Raw genomic sequence first — 22,112 nt, 5'->3', positions numbered from 1 at the left:
TTTTGGACCAATCTCTCACAATCTATTCAAGAGTCAAGATTCAAGAGGTTTATTCGTCACATACATACCAGGGCATACAGTGAAATGTGGGTGGTTTATTTTCATTTATCCTTTATTTATCCAGGAATGTCCCATTGAGATCTCTTCTTCCAGGGAGGCCTGACCCCTGCATGGCATCACGCCCGCATCGATTGTGCAATAATACTAATAATAAAAATAGACATAAAAAAAAACATTTATTCCAGGAAAATGTGAGTGATCCCTTCATGACGAAAGTCAAATCACAATTTTTTTTTTATATAAAAGAAAATTTCAATTAATTGAACGGGAAAATTGCATTGAATGAATTGAAAAAGAAAAAAAGACACACATACAAGCAAAAGTGACCAAACAATTCAAGTAAATTAAGACAAACAATGTTTATTGCCAGGAAATCTGTATAAGCACAAATCCATTGTTTGATGTCATAAATAATCATTAAAATATCACATTCTGTACACGCAAGTTGTAATAGTTTGGACTTAAGTCGGTGTCCCGCTCTCCACAGTGCACTGGGAGGAACGTCAGTCTGGACCCCTGTGACAAAATGTGTTTTCAAAAATATATCTATATGTATATCAATATAACTGCCTTCATTTTTATACTGGCGGCATTTCATACGTTACATTTGAACCAGTGTGTATTAACTGTGATATACTAGCTGCTGTGATATACTAGCTATGATATATACTAGTGCTGTGATATAATACTAGTGCCTATTACTGTGTGGAAAACTACACTTTTTTTCCGCAAATGCAGTCCAATATATATATATATATATATATATATATATATATATATATATATATATATATATATATATATATATATATATATATATATATATATATATATATATATATATATAAAAGAAAAGTTCAACAAGTTTAAAAATGTGCTCGTATCCATCCAGCAGGGGACTTGTTTGAGGAAAATTAAATGTCCACGCAACATTCACTTTGAAGTCACAAACATAATAGTTGGAAATGTCTATGACATGAGCGGTTCACGATAGCGAGGCATGGTTTTTGCTTGTTTTACACTGATTTTATGTTTTATTTCTTATTGATGTAAAGCACGTTGAACTGCAATCCCCTGTATGAAATAAAGTTATTATTATTATTATTATTATTATGGTTTGAATTCATAAAGCAAACGTTTCATCAACACACAACAAGACACAAAGAAACGTCTGGGATTATTATAATCTCATCCCTCTCTACTGTTTACATTTACGGTGCATTTTGGACACATGGCTTGAGACAAACACTTAAAAGAACACGCCAACATTTTGGGAAATTAGCTTATCGTCTTCTCCAGAGTGAGAGAGAGACAAGAAGATAGATACCAGTTAGAAAGCTATCTGGCTGCACGTTATAGCCTAGCTTAGCACAAAGAATGGAAGCGGACATGGCCGGTTAGCCTAGGCATTGTCCAACAAACACCTCTCCACGAAGGCAAACCAGTCATGTCCGCTTCCATTCATTTGTGCTAAGCTAGGCTAACGTGCAGCCAGATAGCTTTCTACTGAACGCACAGTAGAGGAAACTTCCCAAAATGTTGGCGTGTTCCTTTAAGGGATGAGCAAAATATCCTTTACATGAGTCATCCCCTTCTTTCTCTTCCACCACGAGGGGGCGGCTCCCAGTAGAGAGTCATCACACCTTCAGCAAGATGAAGACTATAGCGTGTGGCTTTGCAGAGAGGATACAGTTATGATCCGTTTTAAGTTACATAAATGCACACGTTGAAACATTGATTTTGGACATTGTTTTTTTTTGCAGAGAATATTAATCTGACATGATGGTATTCTTAAGTATTGTAAATGGACATGTATTATTATGTATTATTATAATGTGACATCTGATATGATGGTATCCCTATGTATTGTACGTGGGAGTGTATTATTATGTATTATTATAATGTGACATTTGATATGATGGTATCCTTATCTGGCAGGATGGGGCCAGAGGTAGTCAGTAACCAGGTTGCTGGTTTGGGACTCTTGATCGACTTAGTTGAACCAGGTACGGGGAATAGGGCCCTGTCCTGTCTAAATGTTTAAATGTTGAGCGATTTGCAGTGTCAAATTTCCCACGGGATAATAAAAGTATTTCTATTCTATTCTATTCTATTCTATTCTATTCTATTCTATTCTATTCTATTCTATTCTATTCTATTCTATTTCTAAGGAAATGCATTGAAGCGCCGTTTGCTGGAGTTTATTGGGATTCGACAGGATCACTCTAAAACTATACTCATATTCACCACGCTATAAAACGGAAATGTATGTTGACCGGAAGAAACTCGCTGACAATCGACGTGTTTATTAGATCCATAGCTATAATATTTAATATAGTTTTACCACTCGCAAAAACACCGGCATCAACCCCATTGAACAGAGCGCTGGCCTTCTTACCAGACGGTAAACAGCGACCTCTAGGCGCTCATTGAGTTAAAAGGATACAATTAACTTTGAAATGCTGGTTTTTTATAGAAAAGAAAATCTGATCCAATATGTATGGCTTAAAACCAATTTCCGACAATTAGTTACACTTTAAATTAAAAAATATCTATTTCTTGATTCTGAAGTCTTTTATCATGGATGAACAAAACGTTCAATGCGAACGGCTGATTTGAATTTCAAGGACTTTTTAGTTAAGCACCTTGTTAAAAAATGGGCTGTTTTCAAGGAATTCCAGGCCTTGACTTTTCTTTTTCAAAAATCAAGCAATTTAAGCACTTCAATGACCTTGTGTGAACCCTGTATATTCTTGTGTGAAAAGTGAGTTCCAAGGAGATTCCATATGACGTGTGACGAGATGAATATATATATTATTGTCCACATTTATAATGGTTAAATGATAGTAACTTAAATAGGAATTAGAAAATCTTGAATTAGGCATTATTGTTGATAGAATTAGCAGCCCATAAAAATGCCACGTGAGTGATCCAGAACTCTTCTGATTGAGCACATTGTCGAGTGAAATGGAGTCACCAGAACATCGACTATTATTCACGTTCAGACTTTTGGGGACCTTCTGGAATTGATAATTACTCTCAAAGTTACTTTCAAAGACCCATTTCAACAGGATATGATTGAAGGTGTCATATTGAACTTGACTTCACATGCTCCTAAATTTAACCCATTATAATGTGCAATTTCTGGAGTTTCTGGTGTCAAAATAACCTCCTGACCAAAATAATATGACTATAATAAGTCATATGCACAGCCTCGAGGAACAAATACATTGACTGGCTCCTGTGAAGCCAGTTTTGTTTCTGACATTACTGGGATGTGCATTCACATTGGATTAATGTTATCATGGGACCTGTGTTCGCCAAACGTAGTTAATTTGCACTCAAATTACCTGATCTCAGCTGGTCATTAATGTCCCAAAAGGCTACTCGACGTGGGGACAATGAGGTCATCTAATGGTCTCTTTCTTGGCTAGAAGTCTATACCTATTCATCGTGCAGTAGGTGATATTAGGACCTTGGCTAAATCCTTTACATTTCGTATTAATAACCATACATTTGTATGAGCAATGCTATCTTAAGCTGCAACGTCCCTCATATGGGAAGTTTTTCGGATTTTTTGCAACCGGCACTTTGGCGACCCCTAGTGGCTTGGGTGTGCATATTTTGTAATACTATATATATATCGAATTGAAGGCTTATTTGTTGCCTGTCGATGGCGACAAAATCCGACAAAATCCGTTCAGCGGTTCTCGAGTTACATGCCGGTATTTGAGGCTTGTGCAAAGTACACAGTATTGCGCAAAATACCACTCCCGACTCAGGCTGCAGTAGTTCCGTCAATCTAGATCCGATCTCGAAAATGATTGTGGATCGTTGTAGCCAATGAGTGTGGCTTTCCAATGATACCCCACATGGGGATCTAAATTTAAAAAACTAAAAACAAGAAGAAACACGAAAACAGGAAGAGCAAAACAGCCGAATGAATTGAAGTCTATGAGAAAACTGAGTTTTTCTTTGTACACAGTTTACCAAAATCACTCCTAATCACTCATTTCTGAATGGATCTTTATGAAATTTGGATATGTACTACATAAGGCTCCAGGCTATGGCTCCACCTTCTGGGGAAATACTACCTCTGGACTACTAACTACTACAGAAAAACTTGAGTAACAAGTTTTTTTACAACTCAAGTTCAGACCTATGTTACTCTATTACGTTAGCACTAAAAGTGAATTTTCTTTCTGGAATCAGAAACTTCAGAATGTCATCTTTCAAAAGAGACCAGGCTCATGCATGTGCTATAAGTATAAAGTATGTTGTTTTGGTTTGCAAAAAAAGTATGCAGTCCTCAAAAACGAAAACGAAAATGGCCAGGAGACTCATTGCAGGTTAACAGGCTAATTAGCCATACATTTGTATGAGCAATGCTTTATTAATAGCCATACATTTGTATGAGCAATGCTTTTAAGTATTTTGCTTGAACTATTTTATCACACTTTTTACTTCTTACTGATGCACTGCTCTGTTGTATGTTAAATACCCTGTTGTATGTCTGTTATATTTTATCATTTTTAGCCTATTTTAAAACTGAATCATTTTAAACAATTTTTATTATTTGTATTACTGAATGAAACTGTACACAGAAAGGCCTATAGATCCTAATGTGAAACACTGTGATTGACCTTACCTTGCTACCTCTCTATCTTTTTTATGCTCGCTTATGCCTGTATTTTTTTACTGCTGTGAAGCACTTTGAACTGCAATTCTGTATGAAAAGTGCTATACAAATAAAGTTATTATTATTATTATTATTATTTAATGTGAGCTCACTTATCGATGACAGGGTTACGTGTGGGCGCACTGAACACCAGCCCCCTGTAGTAAAAACTGTATATTGTATATAGTAGTGTGCATATAGGACCCAGTGCCTTAATCCGTAGCTATAACATTGTATTGCTCTCAGGAATTTAGCATGTCTATTTTATCATGCCTATTTTATGTCTACTTTATTACCTGTTAATTATGTCTATTTTATTATTTAGTATTATTTAATGCACAATCAAAGCGGGCATGGCCACCCGCATTTCACTGTATGCCCTGGTATGTATGTGACAAATAAACCTCTTTTTTTTATCTACTTTTTCTCCTCCTTTTTCTGTGATTTTTCTCCCCATCCCAATTTACCTCTCGTGCCAATTCTCCCTCCCCTGTCCTGATCGTTGCTCGCATATGCCCCCCACTGGCCGGTTGTAGGGAGGATAGAAGCCTTGCATCACATGTCCCCTCCGATACATGTGGAGGCAGCCTGTCACATCTTTTCACCTGCACCAGCGCGGACTCTCATTTGGCGAGGAGTAACGTGTAGGAGGCTCACACTGCCCCCGCCATTTTTCCTGACTTTGCTGTGCAGGCGCCCTGACCGACCTGTAGGAGTCGCTGTTTACAATGATCAGACTACCACCCATCGACTCCCCACCCGCTAGCGCTACCTATTGAGTTAGTATGACGGCCGGTCCAAGCCGGAGGCAACGCCGACAGCCGGATTCGAACCCGGTGTCTCTTGCGTTGGTGACGAGCGCAATGTCCGCTGCGCCACCCAGCCGCCTACAAATAAACCTCTTGAAATGTTGAAATGTTGTGCAGTAGGTGCCCTTTTTTCTTTTCGCCCTTCAAACAGCCTGAGTCCGCCGCCGCCCCCAGGGGCCTTTTCACTCATTGTCCTCCCAGCACTCGGTGTGACTGCAGAGCTCACTGGAGCTGATTAGTCCTGTTCCTGGTTGTTTTATTTTGGACCAATCTCTCACAATCTATTCAAGAGTCAAGATTCAAGAGGTTTATTCGTCACATACATACCAGGGCATACAGTGAAATGTGGGTGGTTTATTTTCATTTATCCTTTATTTATCCAGGAATGTCCCATTGAGATCTCTTCTTCCAGGGAGGCCTGCCCCCTGCATGGCATCACGCCCGCATCGATTGTGCAATAATACTAATAATAAAAATAGACATAAAAAAAAACATTTATTCCAGGAAAATGTGAGTGATCCCTTCATGACGAAAGTCAAATCACTATTTTTTTTTTATATAAAAGAAAATTTCAATTAATTGAACGGGAAAATTGCATTGAATGAATTGAAAAAGAAAAAAAGACACACATACAAGCAAAAGTGACCAAACAATTCAAGTAAATTAAGACAAACAATGTTTATTGCCAGGAAATCTGTATAAGCACAAATCCATTGTTTGATGTCATAAATAATCATTAAAATATCACATTCTGTACACGCAAGTTGTAATAGTTTGGACTTAAGTCGGTGTCCCGCTCTCCACAGTGCACTGGGAGGAACGTCAGTCTGGACCCCTGTGACAAAATGTGTTTTCAAAAATATATCTATATGTATATCAATATAACTGCCTTCATTTTTATACTGGCGGCATTTCATACGTTACATTTGAACCAGTGTGTATTAACTGTGATATACTAGCTGCTGTGATATACTAGCTATGATATATACTAGTGCTGTGATATAATACTAGTGCCTATTACTGTGTGGAAAACTACACTTTTTTTCCGCAAATGCAGTCCAATATATATATATAAAAGAAAAGTTCAACAAGTTTAAAAATGTGCTCGTATCCATCCAGCAGGGGACTTGTTTGAGGAAAATTAAATGTCCACGCAACATTCACTTTGAAGTCACAAACATAATAGTTGGAAATGTCTATGACATGAGCGGTTCACGATAGCGAGGCATGGTTTTTGCTTGTTTTACACTGATTTTATGTTTTATTTCTTATTGATGTAAAGCACGTTGAACTGCAATCCCCTGTATGAAATAAAGTTATTATTATTATTATTATTATTATGGTTTGAATTCATAAAGCAAACGTTTCTTCAACACACAACAAGACACAAAGAAACGTCTGGGATTATTATAATCTCATCCCTCTCTACTGTTTACATTTACGGTGCATTTTGGACACATGGCTTGAGACAAACACTTAAAAGAACACGCCAACATTTTGGGAAATTAGCTTATCGTCTTCTCCAGAGTGAGAGAGAGACAAGAAGATAGATACCAGTTAGAAAGCTATCTGGCTGCACGTTATAGCCTAGCTTAGCACAAAGAATGGAAGCGGACATGGCCGGTTAGCCTAGGCATTGTCCAACAAACACCTCTCCACGAAGGCAAACCAGTCATGTCCGCTTCCATTCATTTGTGCTAAGCTAGACTAACGTGCAGCCAGATAGCTTTCTACTGAACGCACAGTAGAGGAAACTTCCCAAAATGTTGGCGTGTTCCTTTAAGGGATGAGCAAAATATCCTTTACATGAGTCATCCCCTTCTTTCTCTTCCACCACGAGGGGGCGGCTCCCAGTAGAGAGTCATCACACCTTCAGCAAGATGAAGACTATAGCGTGTGGCTTTGCAGAGAGGATACAGTTATGATCCGTTTTAAGTTACATAAATGCACACGTTGAAACATTGATTTTGGACATTGTTTTTTTTTGCAGAGAATATTAATCTGACATGATGGTATTCTTAAGTATTGTAAATGGACATGTATTATTATGTATTATTATAATGTGACATCTGATATGATGGTATCCCTATGTATTGTACGTGGGAGTGTATTATTATGTATTATTATAATGTGACATTTGATATGATGGTATCCTTATCTGGCAGGATGGGGCCAGAGGTAGTCAGTAACCAGGTTGCTGGTTTGGGACTCTTGATCGACTTAGTTGAACCAGGTACGGGGAATAGGGCCCTGTCCTGTCTAAATGTTTAAATGTTGAGCGATTTGCAGTGTCAAATTTCCCACGGGATAATAAAAGTATTTCTATTCTATTCTATTCTATTCTATTCTATTCTATTCTATTCTATTCTATTCTATTCTATTCTATTCTATTTCTAAGGAAATGCATTGAAGCGCCGTTTGCTGGAGTTTATTGGGATTCGACAGGATCACTCTAAAACTATACTCATATTCACCACGCTATAAAACGGAAATGTATGTTGACCGGAAGAAACTCGCTGACAATCGACGTGTTTATTAGATCCATAGCTATAATATTTAATATAGTTTTACCACTCGCAAAAACACCGGCATCAACCCCATTGAACAGAGCGCTGGCCTTCTTACCAGACGGTAAACAGCGACCTCTAGGCGCTCATTGAGTTAAAAGGATACAATTAACTTTGAAATGCTGGTTTTTTATATAAAAGAAAATCTGATCCAATATGTATGGCTTAAAACCAATTTCCGACAATTAGTTACACTTTAAATTAAAAAATATCTATTTCTTGATTCTGAAGTCTTTTATCATGGATGAACAAAACGTTCAATGCGAACGGCTGATTTGAATTTCAAGGACTTTTTAGTTAAGCACCTTGTTAAAAAATGGGCTGTTTTCAAGGAATTCCAGGCCTTGACTTTTCTTTTTCAAAAATCAAGCAATTTAAGCACTTCAATGACCTTGTGTGAACCCTGTATATTCTTGTGTGAAAAGTGAGTTCCAAGGAGATTCCATATGACGTGTGACGAGATGAATATATATATTATTGTCCACATTTATAATGGTTAAATGATAGTAACTTAAATAGGAATTAGAAAATCTTGAATTAGGCATTATTGTTGATAGAATTAGCAGCCCATAAAAATGCCACGTGAGTGATCCAGAACTCTTCTGATTGAGCACATTGTCGAGTGAAATGGAGTCACCAGAACATCGACTATTATTCACGTTCAGACTTTTGGGGACCTTCTGGAATTGATAATTACTCTCAAAGTTACTTTCAAAGACCCATTTCAACAGGATATGATTGAAGGTGTCATATTGAACTTGACTTCACATGCTCCTAAATTTAACCCATTATAATGTGCAATTTCTGGAGTTTCTGGTGTCAAAATAACCTCCTGACCAAAATAATATGACTATAATAAGTCATATGCACAGCCTCGAGGAACAAATACATTGACTGGCTCCTGTGAAGCCAGTTTTGTTTCTGACATTACTGGGATGTGCATTCACATTGGATTAATGTTATCATGGGACCTGTGTTCGCCAAACGTAGTTAATTTGCACTCAAATTACCTGATCTCAGCTGGTCATTAATGTCCCAAAAGGCTACTCGACGTGGGGACAATGAGGTCATCTAATGGTCTCTTTCTTGGCTAGAAGTCTATACCTATTCATCGTGCAGTAGGTGATATTAGGACCTTGGCTAAATCCTTTACATTTCGTATTAATAACCATACATTTGTATGAGCAATGCTATCTTAAGCTGCAACGTCCCTCATATGGGAAGTTTTTCGGATTTTTTGCAACCGGCACTTTGGCGACCCCTAGTGGCTTGGGTGTGCATATTTTGTAATACTATATATATATCGAATTGAAGGCTTATTTGTTGCCTGTCGATGGCGACAAAATCCGACAAAATCCGTTCAGCGGTTCTCGAGTTACATGCCGGTATTTGAGGCTTGTGCAAAGTACACAGTATTGCGCAAAATACCACTCCCGACTCAGGCTGCAGTAGTTCCGTCAATCTAGATCCGATCTCGAAAATGATTGTGGATCGTTGTAGCCAATGAGTGTGGCTTTCCAATGATACCCCACATGGGGATCTAAATTTAAAAAACTAAAAACAAGAAGAAACACGAAAACAGGAAGAGCAAAACAGCCGAATGAATTGAAGTCTATGAGAAAACTGAGTTTTTCTTTGTACACAGTTTACCAAAATCACTCCTAATCACTCATTTCTGAATGGATCTTTATGAAATTTGGATATGTACTACATAAGGCTCCAGGCTATGGCTCCACCTTCTGGGGAAATACTACCTCTGGACTACTAACTACTACAGAAAAACTTGAGTAACAAGTTTTTTTACAACTCAAGTTCAGACCTATGTTACTCTATTACGTTAGCACTAAAAGTGAATTTTCTTTCTGGAATCAGAAACTTCAGAATGTCATCTTTCAAAAGAGACCAGGCTCATGCATGTGCTATAAGTATAAAGTATGTTGTTTTGGTTTGCAAAAAAAGTATGCAGTCCTCAAAAACGAAAACGAAAATGGCCAGGAGACTCATTGCAGGTTAACAGGCTAATTAGCCATACATTTGTATGAGCAATGCTTTATTAATAGCCACACATTTGTATGAGCAATGCTTTTAAGTATTTTGCTTGAACTATTTTATCACACTTTTTACTTCTTACTGATGCACTGCTCTGTTGTATGTTAAATACCCTGTTGTATGTCTGTTATATTTTATCATTTTTAGCCTATTTTAAAACTGAATCATTTTAAACAATTTTTATTATTTGTATTACTGAATGAAACTGTACACAGAAAGGCCTATAGATCCTAATGTGAAACACTGTGATTGACCTTACCTTGCTACCTCTCTATCTTTTTTATGCTCGCTTATGCCTGTATTTTTTTTACTGCTGTGAAGCACTTTGAACTGCAATTCTGTATGAAAAGTGCTATACAAATAAAGTTATTATTATTATTATTATTATTTAATGTGAGCTCACTTATCGATGACAGGGTTACGTGTGGGCGCACTGAACACCAGCCCCCTGTAGTAAAAACTGTATATTGTATATAGTAGTGTGCATATAGGACCCAGTGCCTTAATCCGTAGCTATAACATTGTATTGCTCTCAGGAATTTAGCATGTCTATTTTATCATGCCTATTTTATGTCTACTTTATTACCTGTTAATTATGTCTATTTTATTATTTAGTATTATTTAATGCACAATCAAAGCGGGCATGGCCACCCGCATTTCACTGTATGCCCTGGTATGTATGTGACAAATAAACCTCTTTTTTTTATCTACTTTTTCTCCTCCTTTTTCTGTGATTTTTCTCCCCATCCCAATTTACCTCTCGTGCCAATTCTCCCTCCCCTGTCCTGATCGTTGCTCGCATATGCCCCCCACTGGCCGGTTGTAGGGAGGATAGAAGCCTTGCATCACATGTCCCCTCCGATACATGTGGAGGCAGCCTGTCACATCTTTTCACCTGCACCAGCGCTACCTATTGAGTTAGTATGACGGCCGGTCCAAGCCGGAGGCAACGCCGACAGCCGGATTCGAACCCGGTATCTCTTGCGTTGGTGACGAGCGCAATGTCCGCTGCGCCACCCAGCCGCCTACAAATAAACCTCTTGAAATGTTGAAATGTTGTGCAGTAGGTGCCCTTTTTTCTTTTCGCCCTTCAAACAGCCTGAGTCCGCCGCCGCCCCCAGGGGCCTTTTCACTCATTGTCCTCCCAGCACTCGGTGTGACTGCAGAGCTCACTGGAGCTGATTAGTCCTGTTCCTGGTTGTTTTATTTTGGACCAATCTCTCACAATCTATTCAAGAGTCAAGATTCAAGAGGTTTATTCGTCACATACATACCAGGGCATACAGTGAAATGTGGGTGGTTTATTTTCATTTATCCTTTATTTATCCAGGAATGTCCCATTGAGATCTCTTCTTCCAGGGAGGCCTGACCCCTGCATGGCATCACGCCCGCATCGATTGTGCAATAATACTAATAATAAAAATAGACATAAAAAAAAACATTTATTCCAGGAAAATGTGAGTGATCCCTTCATGACGAAAGTCAAATCACTATTTTTTTTTTATATAAAAGAAAATTTCAATTAATTGAACGGGAAAATTGCATTGAATGAATTGAAAAAGAAAAAAAGACACACATACAAGCAAAAGTGACCAAACAATTCAAGTAAATTAAGACAAACAATGTTTATTGCCAGGAAATCTGTATAAGCACAAATCCATTGTTTGATGTCATAAATAATCATTAAAATATCACATTCTGTACACGCAAGTTGTAATAGTTTGGACTTAAGTCGGTGTCCCGCTCTCCACAGTGCACTGGGAGGAACGTCAGTCTGGACCCCTGTGACAAAATGTGTTTTCAAAAATATATCTATATGTATATCAATATAACTGCCTTCATTTTTATACTGGCGGCATTTCATACGTTACATTTGAACCAGTGTGTATTAACTGTGATATACTAGCTGCTGTGATATACTAGCTATGATATATACTAGTGCTGTGATATAATACTAGTGCCTATTACTGTGTGGAAAACTACACTTTTTTTCCGCAAATGCAGTCCAATATATATATATATATATATATATATATATATATATATATATATATATATATATATATATATATATATATATATATATATATATATATATATATATATATATAAAGAAAAGTTCAACAAGTTTAAAAATGTGCTCGTATCCATCCAGCAGGGGACTTGTTTGAGGAAAATTAAATGTCCACGCAACATTCACTTTGAAGTCACAAACATAATAGTTGGAAATGTCTATGACATGAGCGGTTCACGATAGCGAGGCATGGTTTTTGCTTGTTTTACACTGATTTTATGTTTTATTTCTTATTGATGTAAAGCACGTTGAACTGCAATCCCCTGTATGAAATAAAGTTATTATTATTATTATTATTATTATGGTTTGAATTCATAAAGCAAACGTTTCATCAACACACAACAAGACACAAAGAAACGTCTGGGATTATTATAATCTCATCCCTCTCTACTGTTTACATTTACGGTGCATTTTGGACACATGGCTTGAGACAAACACTTAAAAGAACACGCCAACATTTTGGGAAATTAGCTTATCGTCTTCTCCAGAGTGAGAGAGAGACAAGAAGATAGATACCAGTTAGAAAGCTATCTGGCTGCACGTTATAGCCTAGCTTAGCACAAAGAATGGAAGCGGACATGGCCGGTTAGCCTAGGCATTGTCCAACAAACACCTCTCCACGAAGGCAAACCAGTCATGTCCGCTTCCATTCATTTGTGCTAAGCTAGGCTAACGTGCAGCCAGATAGCTTTCTACTGAACGCACAGTAGAGGAAACTTCCCAAAATGTTGGCGTGTTCCTTTAAGGGATGAGCAAAATATCCTTTACATGAGTCATCCCCTTCTTTCTCTTCCACCACGAGGGGGCGGCTCCCAGTAGAGAGTCATCACACCTTCAGCAAGATGAAGACTATAGCGTGTGGCTTTGCAGAGAGGATACAGTTATGATCCGTTTTAAGTTACATAAATGCACACGTTGAAACATTGATTTTGGACATTGTTTTTTTTTGCAGAGAATATTAATCTGACATGATGGTATTCTTAAGTATTGTAAATGGACATGTATTATTATGTATTATTATAATGTGACATCTGATATGATGGTATCCCTATGTATTGTACGTGGGAGTGTATTATTATGTATTATTATAATGTGACATTTGATATGATGGTATCCTTATCTGGCAGGATGGGGCCAGAGGTAGTCAGTAACCAGGTTGCTGGTTTGATTCCCTGACAGGACGGTGTATTCGGTGCTCACTGCACCATCTCCACTAAAGTCTCCTTGAGCAAGGCACTGAAGCCCTGAAACTGTTCCAGGGGCAGTTGTGTGCATAATGAGTCGGAGTGTGTGTGTGTGTGTGTGTGTGTGTGTGTGTGTGTGTGTGTGTGTGTGTGTGTGTGTGTGTGTGTGTGTGTGTGTGTGTGTGTGTGTGTGTGTGTGTGTGTGTGTGTACAAATAAAGTATTATTGTTACACACACCTTGTGGAGCGTTGTGCTAACTAACAATACAATAAGGCTGTTATGTTTGCTCTGTGTGTGTTTAATATGTACACTCTTTAATAATGTTTATGTATGCTTCATGTATGTACACTTAAAAAAAGATAGGTTGAAATAACAACTTAACACATACAGGCGCCAAAAACTTTTAAACACGACGTGTTAATAACAACAAAATGTCGTCAGGGACAACCTGTCCTGTGTTACTGCAACACGTCTTTCTTTTAAAGCCCCAATCCGCATGGATGTTTCTGTTGACTTCAGTGTTTACATACAAAATACAGCAAATACATTTAAAAACCCATTTTATACCTGTTGTCTAGTGTTAGTCCTTGTATCTAGAGCTCAGTCAACTAGAGAATGACAGCATGTTGTCTAGTGTTAGTCCTTGTATCTAGAGCTCAGTCAGTCAACTAGAGAATGACAGCATGTTGTCTAGTGTTAGTCCTTGTATCTAGAGCTCAGTCAACTAGAGAATGACAGCATGTTGTCTAGTGTTAGTCCTTGTATCTAGAGCTCAGTCAGTTAACTAGAGAATGACAGCATGTTGTCCAGTGTTAGTCCTTGTATATAGAGCTCAGTCAACTAGAGAATGACAGCATGTTGTCTAGTGTTAGTCCTTGTAACTAGAGCTCAGTCAGTCAACTAGAGAATGACAGCATGTTGTCTAGTGTTAGTCCTTGTATCTAGAGCTCAGTCAACTAGAGAATGACAGCATGTTGTCTAGTGTTAGTCCTTGTAACTAGAGCTCAGTCAGTCAACTAGAGAATGACAGCATGTTGTCTAGTGTTAGTCCTTGTATCTAGAGCTCAGTCAACTAGAGAATGACAGCATGTTGTCTAGTGTTAGTCCTTGTAACTAGAGCTCAGTCAGTCAACTAGAGAATGACAGCATGTTGTCTAGTGTTAGTCCTTGTAACTAGAGCTCAGTCAGTCAACTAGAGAATGACAGCATGTTGTCTAGTGTTAGTCCTTGTAACTAGAGCTCAGTCAGTCAACTAGAGAATGACAGCATGTTGTCTAGTGTTAGTCCTTGTATATAGAGCTCAGTCAACAAAAAATTCTTCGAAGCAAGAATCATAGCCACGTTAATAACGTTTGTAATAATAAACCAAACAGTTTGTAAATCTGTCAATATTTCAGCGAGTTTTTGTTTTTGTGCAGATCAGCAGTTAGTCCACTCAAGCAAGATGGCCGCCGGTGAACAACAACGCGGGAGACTCCGCCTTGAGCCATCTAGTGTTATATATATATCTATGGGCGGGGGCCCGTGGGTGTAGCGCAGCATGGGGTGGAAGGAGGAGGTCAGGAGGTCAGGAGGTCAGAGGTCAGGTGGGCGGGGGCCCGTTGGTGTAGCGCAGCATGGGGTGGAAGGAGCGGGCGAAGTTGTTGCTGCTGGCGGCGGTGCAGGGGGGCTCGCTCTCCGGGACGGGCACCAGGCAGGTGAGGAGGACGAGGAGCAGCAGGAGGAGCAGGTGCAGCGGGAAGGCGGCGCGCAGCACGCGGTGGAAGAAGGAGCGCGGGGGGGGCGGCTCCCTGCTCTCCAGCCTGAGGTCAGGGGTCACAGAAACACACAGGGGGGGGGGGGGGGGGGGGGCGTCATCAGGGGTCTGTCTTCTTCTAAGAGGCGGAGTCTGTAACGGCGTCAAACATAAATATACATATCTGTCGTGTTTATACCTGTATCACTGTAGTAATAATAATAATAATTAGGGATGTCCGATATTATCTGCCGATATTGGCATTAAAATGTGATATTGGAAAATATCGATATCGGTTTTCAAAATATTATTATTATTATAATTTTTTTACATTTATTTAAACTTTTATTTACCCAGGCAAGCAAGTAAGAACAAATTCTGATTTTATTTATTGTCAAAAGTATGCATAATGTTGTGTTAATTCCACAACAAGAGATATGTAATGTTAATTACCTGAAATTATTCTGTTTTGGGGGGGAACCCTGCATATATCGGTATCGGTTGATATCGGTATCGGTAAAAAAGCCAATATCGAGCATCCCTAATAATAATAGATTTATTTTATATAGCGCCTTACAAAAAGTATCTCAAAGCGCTTTACATACATTACATTATGGTATAATGGACAAACACAGTACATGGACTTTCACAACGACAACACGGTGGGGACACTACAGAGAAAGGGAGACGGCTTAGAATAAATAATAATACTAAAATATAATATATGTCCAGAAGTGAACATCTAAGCGATGCAGGGGTTGGAGGGTGAGGAGCGAGGAGGGTATTAATACTACAACTCTACATACATCGGATTAGCACTATTACTCAGTAGTACAAATTTATATATTTTATATCCACTTTAATCACCGGTACATTGTATATTACTGTTGCACTTTACGGTTACATTTACACTCTGGTTGGATGCCGAACGTCTTTTCGATGTACTGTACTTGTGCGGCCACCGTAAATGCCCAAAACCCCCACCACCTCCTAATAGACAGTCTCCTCCCCACCGCATGTATATATTCCCTCCCCGCCGTATGTATATTTCCCTCCCACCCACCCACCCCCTCCTAATGTACAGTCCCCTCCCCATCATATGTATATACTCTGTCAGGATCTAGGGGTAACAGTACTGTATATTTGAATACCGCCTATGTCACAAATGTATCAGTACTAAATACCTATATGTCCCTATGCCATAAATGTCATGTATGTTGTGTATGTCATAAATGTCTATATGAATTGAAAATGGGGGACCCTGATGGAAACAAGACAAACGTCTTTCTCAGGTCTGCATCCCCTTAACAATTGTATGTATTGAGCCGTACTGTATTGTACCCATTCTGCAATCTGTTAAATAAAGTTTTCATTCATTCATTCATTCTGCATGATGACAATACATTTGAATTAGGGATGCTCGATGTTGGCTTTTTTACCGATACCGATATTGTCCAACTCTTAATTTCCGATACCGATATCAACCGATATCAACCGATACCGATATATGCAGGGATTCCCGCCCAGAAAACGGAATAATTTCAGGTAATTAACATTACATATCTCTTGTCTTGGAATTAACACAACATTATGCATACTTTTGACAATAAATAAAATCTGAATTTTTTCTTACTTGCTTGCCTGGGTAAATAAAGGTTATAGAAATGTAAATAAAAAAAAAGATTTAAATGTATTTTCTTTTTTTTGAAACCGATACCGATATTTTCCGATATCGCATTTTAATGTCAATATCGGCAGATAATATCGGTAGGCCGATAATATCCCTAATTTGAATACAATCTAATCGAATAGGAAAACAGTTTACATAACAGTTTATCGTTTTTTCCCCCCCTGTGGTCAACTTTATTGACAGATTCTAAGTGAGGCTGCATCAGCGGGCTGTAAGGTAAGGTGTCACCGCTGAGGGCGAGCTGGCAAGAAGCCACGCTGTGGGCCGCTCCCCCCGTACCTTCTAGTGCTGGAGCCTTTCTGTGAGTCCTCCTGAGAGCCGTCAGCACCCTCTCCTTCAGCACAGTCCTGCTGAGAGAGAGAGAGAGAGAGAGAGAGAGAGAGAGAGAGAGAGAGAGAGAGAGAGAGAGAGAGAGAGAGAGAGAGAGAGAGAGAGAGAGAGAGAGAGAGAGAGAGAGAGAGAGAGAGAGAGAGAGAGAGAGAGAGAGAGAGAGAGAGGAGGGAGAGGAGAGGGGAGAGGAGAGAGAGAGAGAGAGAGAGAGAGAGAGAGAGAGAGAGAGAGAGAGAGAGAGAGAGAGAGAGAGAGAGAGAGAGAGAGAGAGAGAGCCTAACTTAGCACCACTGAGTTTCACTGAAGTCCACGTTGTGTGCACTCACTGTGGTGTCAACTTGTACAGATAGGAGCGCGACCTCATTGACTTTGTCCACACTGTCCTCAGGTCAAAGGAGGTCAGGGGAGAGGTCAAAGGAGGTCAATATACTATACAATTGTTCATTGTACAGTATCTTATGCTTCTGTACAGTATTTTATGGTTCTTTTTTTATACACTTTTTCTCCCATTTTCTATTTTCTCCCATCCCAATTTCGCATCATCCAATTCTACCCTCCCCTGTCACGGACGCTGTTTCTTGCCTCCCACAAGCCGGCTGCAATGTGGACTAAGTCATACATAGCACAAGTCCCCTCCGGTACTTGAGGTAACAGCAGTCGCATCTTTTCACCTGCGCAGCTCGATCTCTCAGTGGCGAGGAGTAACGCGTGGGAGGCTCACGCTGCCCCCGACACTTCCTGATTCTACTGCGCAGGCGCACCAACCGACCTGTAGGAGTCGCTGTCCACAACGCCCGATCCCCACCCATCAGTTTCCCACCCCCTAATACGGCCAATGTGTATTAGTACGGACGACCAGCTAAACTGAAAGCAAATGTGCAGCGCTGGGCTTGAACTGGCGAGCCCAGCGTCTCCAGTATTCGTGGTGAGCGCCTTGCCCACTGCACCACGTAGCCGCCCGTATTTTATGGTTCTTGTATAGTATTTTATGGTTCTTGTACAGTATTTTATGTTTCTTGTATAGTATTTTATGTTTCGTGTACAGTATTTTATGGTTCTTGTATAGTATTTTATGGTTCTTGTACAGTATTTTATGTTTCTTGTATAGTATTTTATGTTTCGTGTACAGTATTTTATGGTTCTTGTATAGTATTTTATGTTTCTTGTACAGTAGTTTATGTTTCTTGTACAGTATTGTATGTTTCTTGTACAGTATTTTATGGTTCTTGTATAGTATTTTATGTTTCTTGTACAGTATTTTATGTTTCTTGTACAGTATTGTATGTTTCGTGTACAGTATTTTATGTTTCTTGTATAGTATTTTATGTTTCTTGTACAGTATTTTATGGTTCTTGTATAGTATTTTATGTTTCTTGTACAGTATTTTATGTGTCTTGTACAGTATTTTATGTTTCTTGTACAGTATTTTATGTTTCCTGTACAGTATTTTATGGTTCTCTTTTATTACCTGTGTGATTTTATATTGCACTACGGCACCTTAAGTTTGAGTCCCAAATCCTGTTGTATGCAAATATAATGATAATAAAGTACAATCGAATCGAATCGAATCTAAACACCAGAACTACCCCTTTAAAGTCTACAGAGTCCTCAGGTCAAACAGCAGAACTATCCCTTTAAAGTCTACAGAGTCCTCAGGTCAAACAGCAGAACTGTCCCTTTAAAGTCTACAGAGTCCTCAGGTCAAACAGCAGAACTATCCCTTTAAAGTCTACAGAGTCCTCAGGTCAAACACCAGAACTATCCCTTTAAAGTCTACAGAGTCCTCAGGTCAAACAGCAGAACTATCCCTTTAAAGTCTACAGAGTCCTCAGGTCAAACAGCAGAACTATCCCTTTAAAGTCTACAGAGTCCTCGGGTCAAACAGCAGAACTATCCCTTTAAAGTCTACAGAGTCCTCAGGTCAAACAGCAGAACTATCCCTTTAAAGTCTACAGAGTCCTCGGTCAAACAGCAGAACTGTCCCTTTAAAGTCTACAGAGTCCTCAGGTCAAACAGCAGAACTGTCCCTTTAAAGTCTACAGAGTCCTCAGGTCAAACAGCAGAACTATCCCTTTAAAGTCTACAGAGTCCTCGGGTCAAACAGCAGAACTATCCCTTTAAAGTCTACAGAGTCCTCCGGTCAAACAGCAGAACTGTCCCTTTAAAGTCTACAGAGTCCTCAGGTCAAACAGCAGAACTGTCCCTTTAAAGTCTACAGAGTCCTCCGGTCAAACAGCAGAACTGTCCCTTTAAAGTCTACAGAGTCCTCAGGTCAAACAGCAGAACTATCCCTTTAAAGTCTACAGAGTCCTCAGGTCAAACAGCAGAACTATCCCTTTAAAGTCTACAGAGTCCTCAGGTCAAACAGCAGAACTATCCCTTTAAAGTCTACAGAGTCCTCAGGTCAAACAGCAGAACTATCCCTTTAAAGTCTACAGAGTCCTCAGGTCAAACAGCAGAACTGTCCCTTTAAAGTCTACAGAGTCCTCGGTCAAACAGCAGAACTATCCCTTTAAAGTCTACAGAGTCCTCAGGTCAAACAGCAGAACTATCCCTTTAAAGTCTACAGAGTCCTCAGGTCAAACAGCAGAACTATCCTTTAAAGTCTACAGAGTCCTCGGGTCAAACAGCAGAACTACCCCTTTAAAGTCTACAGAGTCCTCGGGTCAAACAGCAGAACTGTCCCTTTAAAGTCTACAGAGTCCTCGGGTTCAACACCAGAACTGTCCCTTTAAAGTCTACAGAGTCCTCAGGTCAAACAGCAGAACTATCCCTTTAAAGTCTACAGAGTCCTCAGGTCAAACAGCAGAACTGTCCCTTTAAAGTCTACAGAGTCCTCAGGTCAAACAGCAGAACTGTCCCTTTAAAGTCTACAGAGTCCTCAGGTCAAACAGCAGAACTATCCCTTTAAAGTCTACAGAGTCCTCAGGTCAAACACCAGAACTATCCCTTTAAAGTCTACAGAGTCCTCCGGTCAAACAGCAGAACTGTCCCTTTAAAGTCTACAGAGTCCTCAGGTCAAACAGCAGAACTATCCCTTTAAAGTCTACAGAGTCCTCAGGTCAAACAGCAGAACTATCCCTTTAAAGTCTACAGAGTCCTCAGGTCAAACAGCAGAACTATCCCTTTAAAGTCTACAGAGTCCTCAGGTCAAACAGCAGAACTATCCCTTTAAAGTCTACAGAGTCCTCAGGTCAAACAGCAGAACTATCCCTTTAAAGTCTACAGAGTCCTCAGGTCAAACAGCAGAACTATCCCTTTAAAGTCTACAGAGTCCTCGGTCAAACAGCAGAACTATCCCTTTAAAGTCTACAGAGTCCTCCGGTCAAACAGCAGAACTATCCCTTTAAAGTCTACAGAGTCCTCAGGTCAAACAGCAGAACTATCCCTTTAAAGTCTACAGAGTCCTCGGGTCAAACAGCAGAACTGTCCCTTTAAAGGCTACAGAGTCCTCGGGTCAAACAGCAGAACTATCCCTTTAAAGTCTACAGAGTCCTCGGGTCAAACAGCAGAACTATCCCTTTAAAGTCTACAGAGTCCTCGGGTCAAACAGCAGAACTATCCCTTTAAAGTCTACAGAGTCCTCAGGTCAAACAGCAGAACTATCCCTTTAAAGTCTACAGAGTCCTCAGGTCAAACAGCAGAACTATCCCTTTAAAGTCTACAGAGTCCTCAGGTCAAACAGCAGAACTATCCCTTTAAAGTCTACAGAGTCCTCAGGTCAAACAGCAGAACTATCCCTTTAAAGTCTACAGAGTCCTCAGGTCAAACAGCAGAACTATCCCTTTAAAGTCTACAGAGTCCTCAGGTCAAACAGCAGAACTATCCCTTTAAAGTCTACAGAGTCCTCGGGTCAAACAGCAGAACTATCCCTTTAAAGTCTACAGAGTCCTCAGGTCAAACAGCAGAACTATCCCTTTAAAGTCTACAGAGTCCTCGGGTCAAACAGCAGAACTATCCCTTTAAAGTCTACAGAGTCCTCGGTCAAACAGCAGAACTATCCCTTTAAAGTCTACAGAGTCCTCAGGTCAAACAGCAGAACTATCCCTTTAAAGTCTACAGAGTCCTCCGGTCAAACAGCAGAACTATCCCTTTAAAGTCTACAGAGTCCTCAGGTCAAACAGCAGAACTGTCCCTTTAAAGTCTACAGAGTCCTCAGGTCAAACAGCAGAACTATCCCTTTAAAGTCTACAGAGTCCTCAGGTCAAACAGCAGAACTATCCCTTTAAAGTCTACAGAGTCCTCAGGTCAAACAGCAGAACTATCCCTTTAAAGTCTACAGAGTCCTCGGGTCAAACAGCAGAACTATCCCTTTAAAGTCTACAGAGTCCTCGGGTCAAACAGCAGAACTATCCCTTTAAAGTCTACAGAGTCCTCAGGTCAAACAGCAGAACTATCCCTTTAAAGTCTACAGAGTCCTCGGGTCAAACAGCAGAACTATCCCTTTAAAGTCTACAGAGTCCTCGGGTCAAACAGCAGAACTATCCCTTTAAAGTCTACAGAGTCCTCGGGTCAAACAGCAGAACTCATCCCTTTAAAGTCTACAGAGTCCTCGGGTCAAACAGCAGAACTATCCCTTTAAAGTCTACAGAGTCCTCAGGTCAAACAGCAGAACTATCCCTTTAAAGTCTACAGAGTCCTCAGGTCAAACAGCAGAACTATCCCTTTAAAGTCTACAGAGTCCTCGGGTCAACGCAGAACTGTCCCTTTAAAGTCTACAGAGTCCTCGGGTCAAACAGCAGAACTATCCCTTTAAAGTCTACAGAGTCCTCGGGTCAAACAGCAGAACTATCCCTTTAAAGTCTACAGAGTCCTCAGGTCAAACAGCAGAACTGTCCTTTAAAGTCTACAGAGTCCTCGGTCAAACAGCAGAACTATCCCTTTAAAGTCTACAGGTCATCGGTCAAACAGCAGAACTAAATCCCTTTAAAGTCT

At 39.7% G+C, this 22,112-nt stretch overlaps 1 protein-coding gene across 1 annotated transcript in view; it reads right to left on the bottom strand.

Annotated features, from left to right (window-relative positions):
• Positions 1-12,304: 12,304 nt before the first annotated feature.
• Positions 12,305-22,112, bottom strand: part of syne2a (spectrin repeat containing, nuclear envelope 2a) — a gene marked incomplete at its 5' end in the record, with an annotated part of 351,160 nt that continues 341,352 nt past the window's right edge. The window contains 2 exons of the mRNA XM_084314110.1: positions 12,305-15,224; positions 17,127-17,197. Of these exons, the coding sequence (XP_084170236.1) occupies positions 15,005-15,224; positions 17,127-17,197 (291 nt within the window). The 3' untranslated portion in view covers positions 12,305-15,004. The remainder of the gene's footprint in view (positions 15,225-17,126; positions 17,198-22,112) is intronic.

Source organism: Notolepis coatsorum (assembly GCF_963971535.1).
Source record: "Notolepis coatsorum genome assembly, chromosome: 5".
In the NCBI taxonomy this organism is placed as follows: domain Eukaryota; kingdom Metazoa; phylum Chordata; class Actinopteri; order Aulopiformes; family Paralepididae; genus Notolepis; species Notolepis coatsorum.
This window is presented reverse-complemented; position numbering and strand designations above follow the sequence as displayed.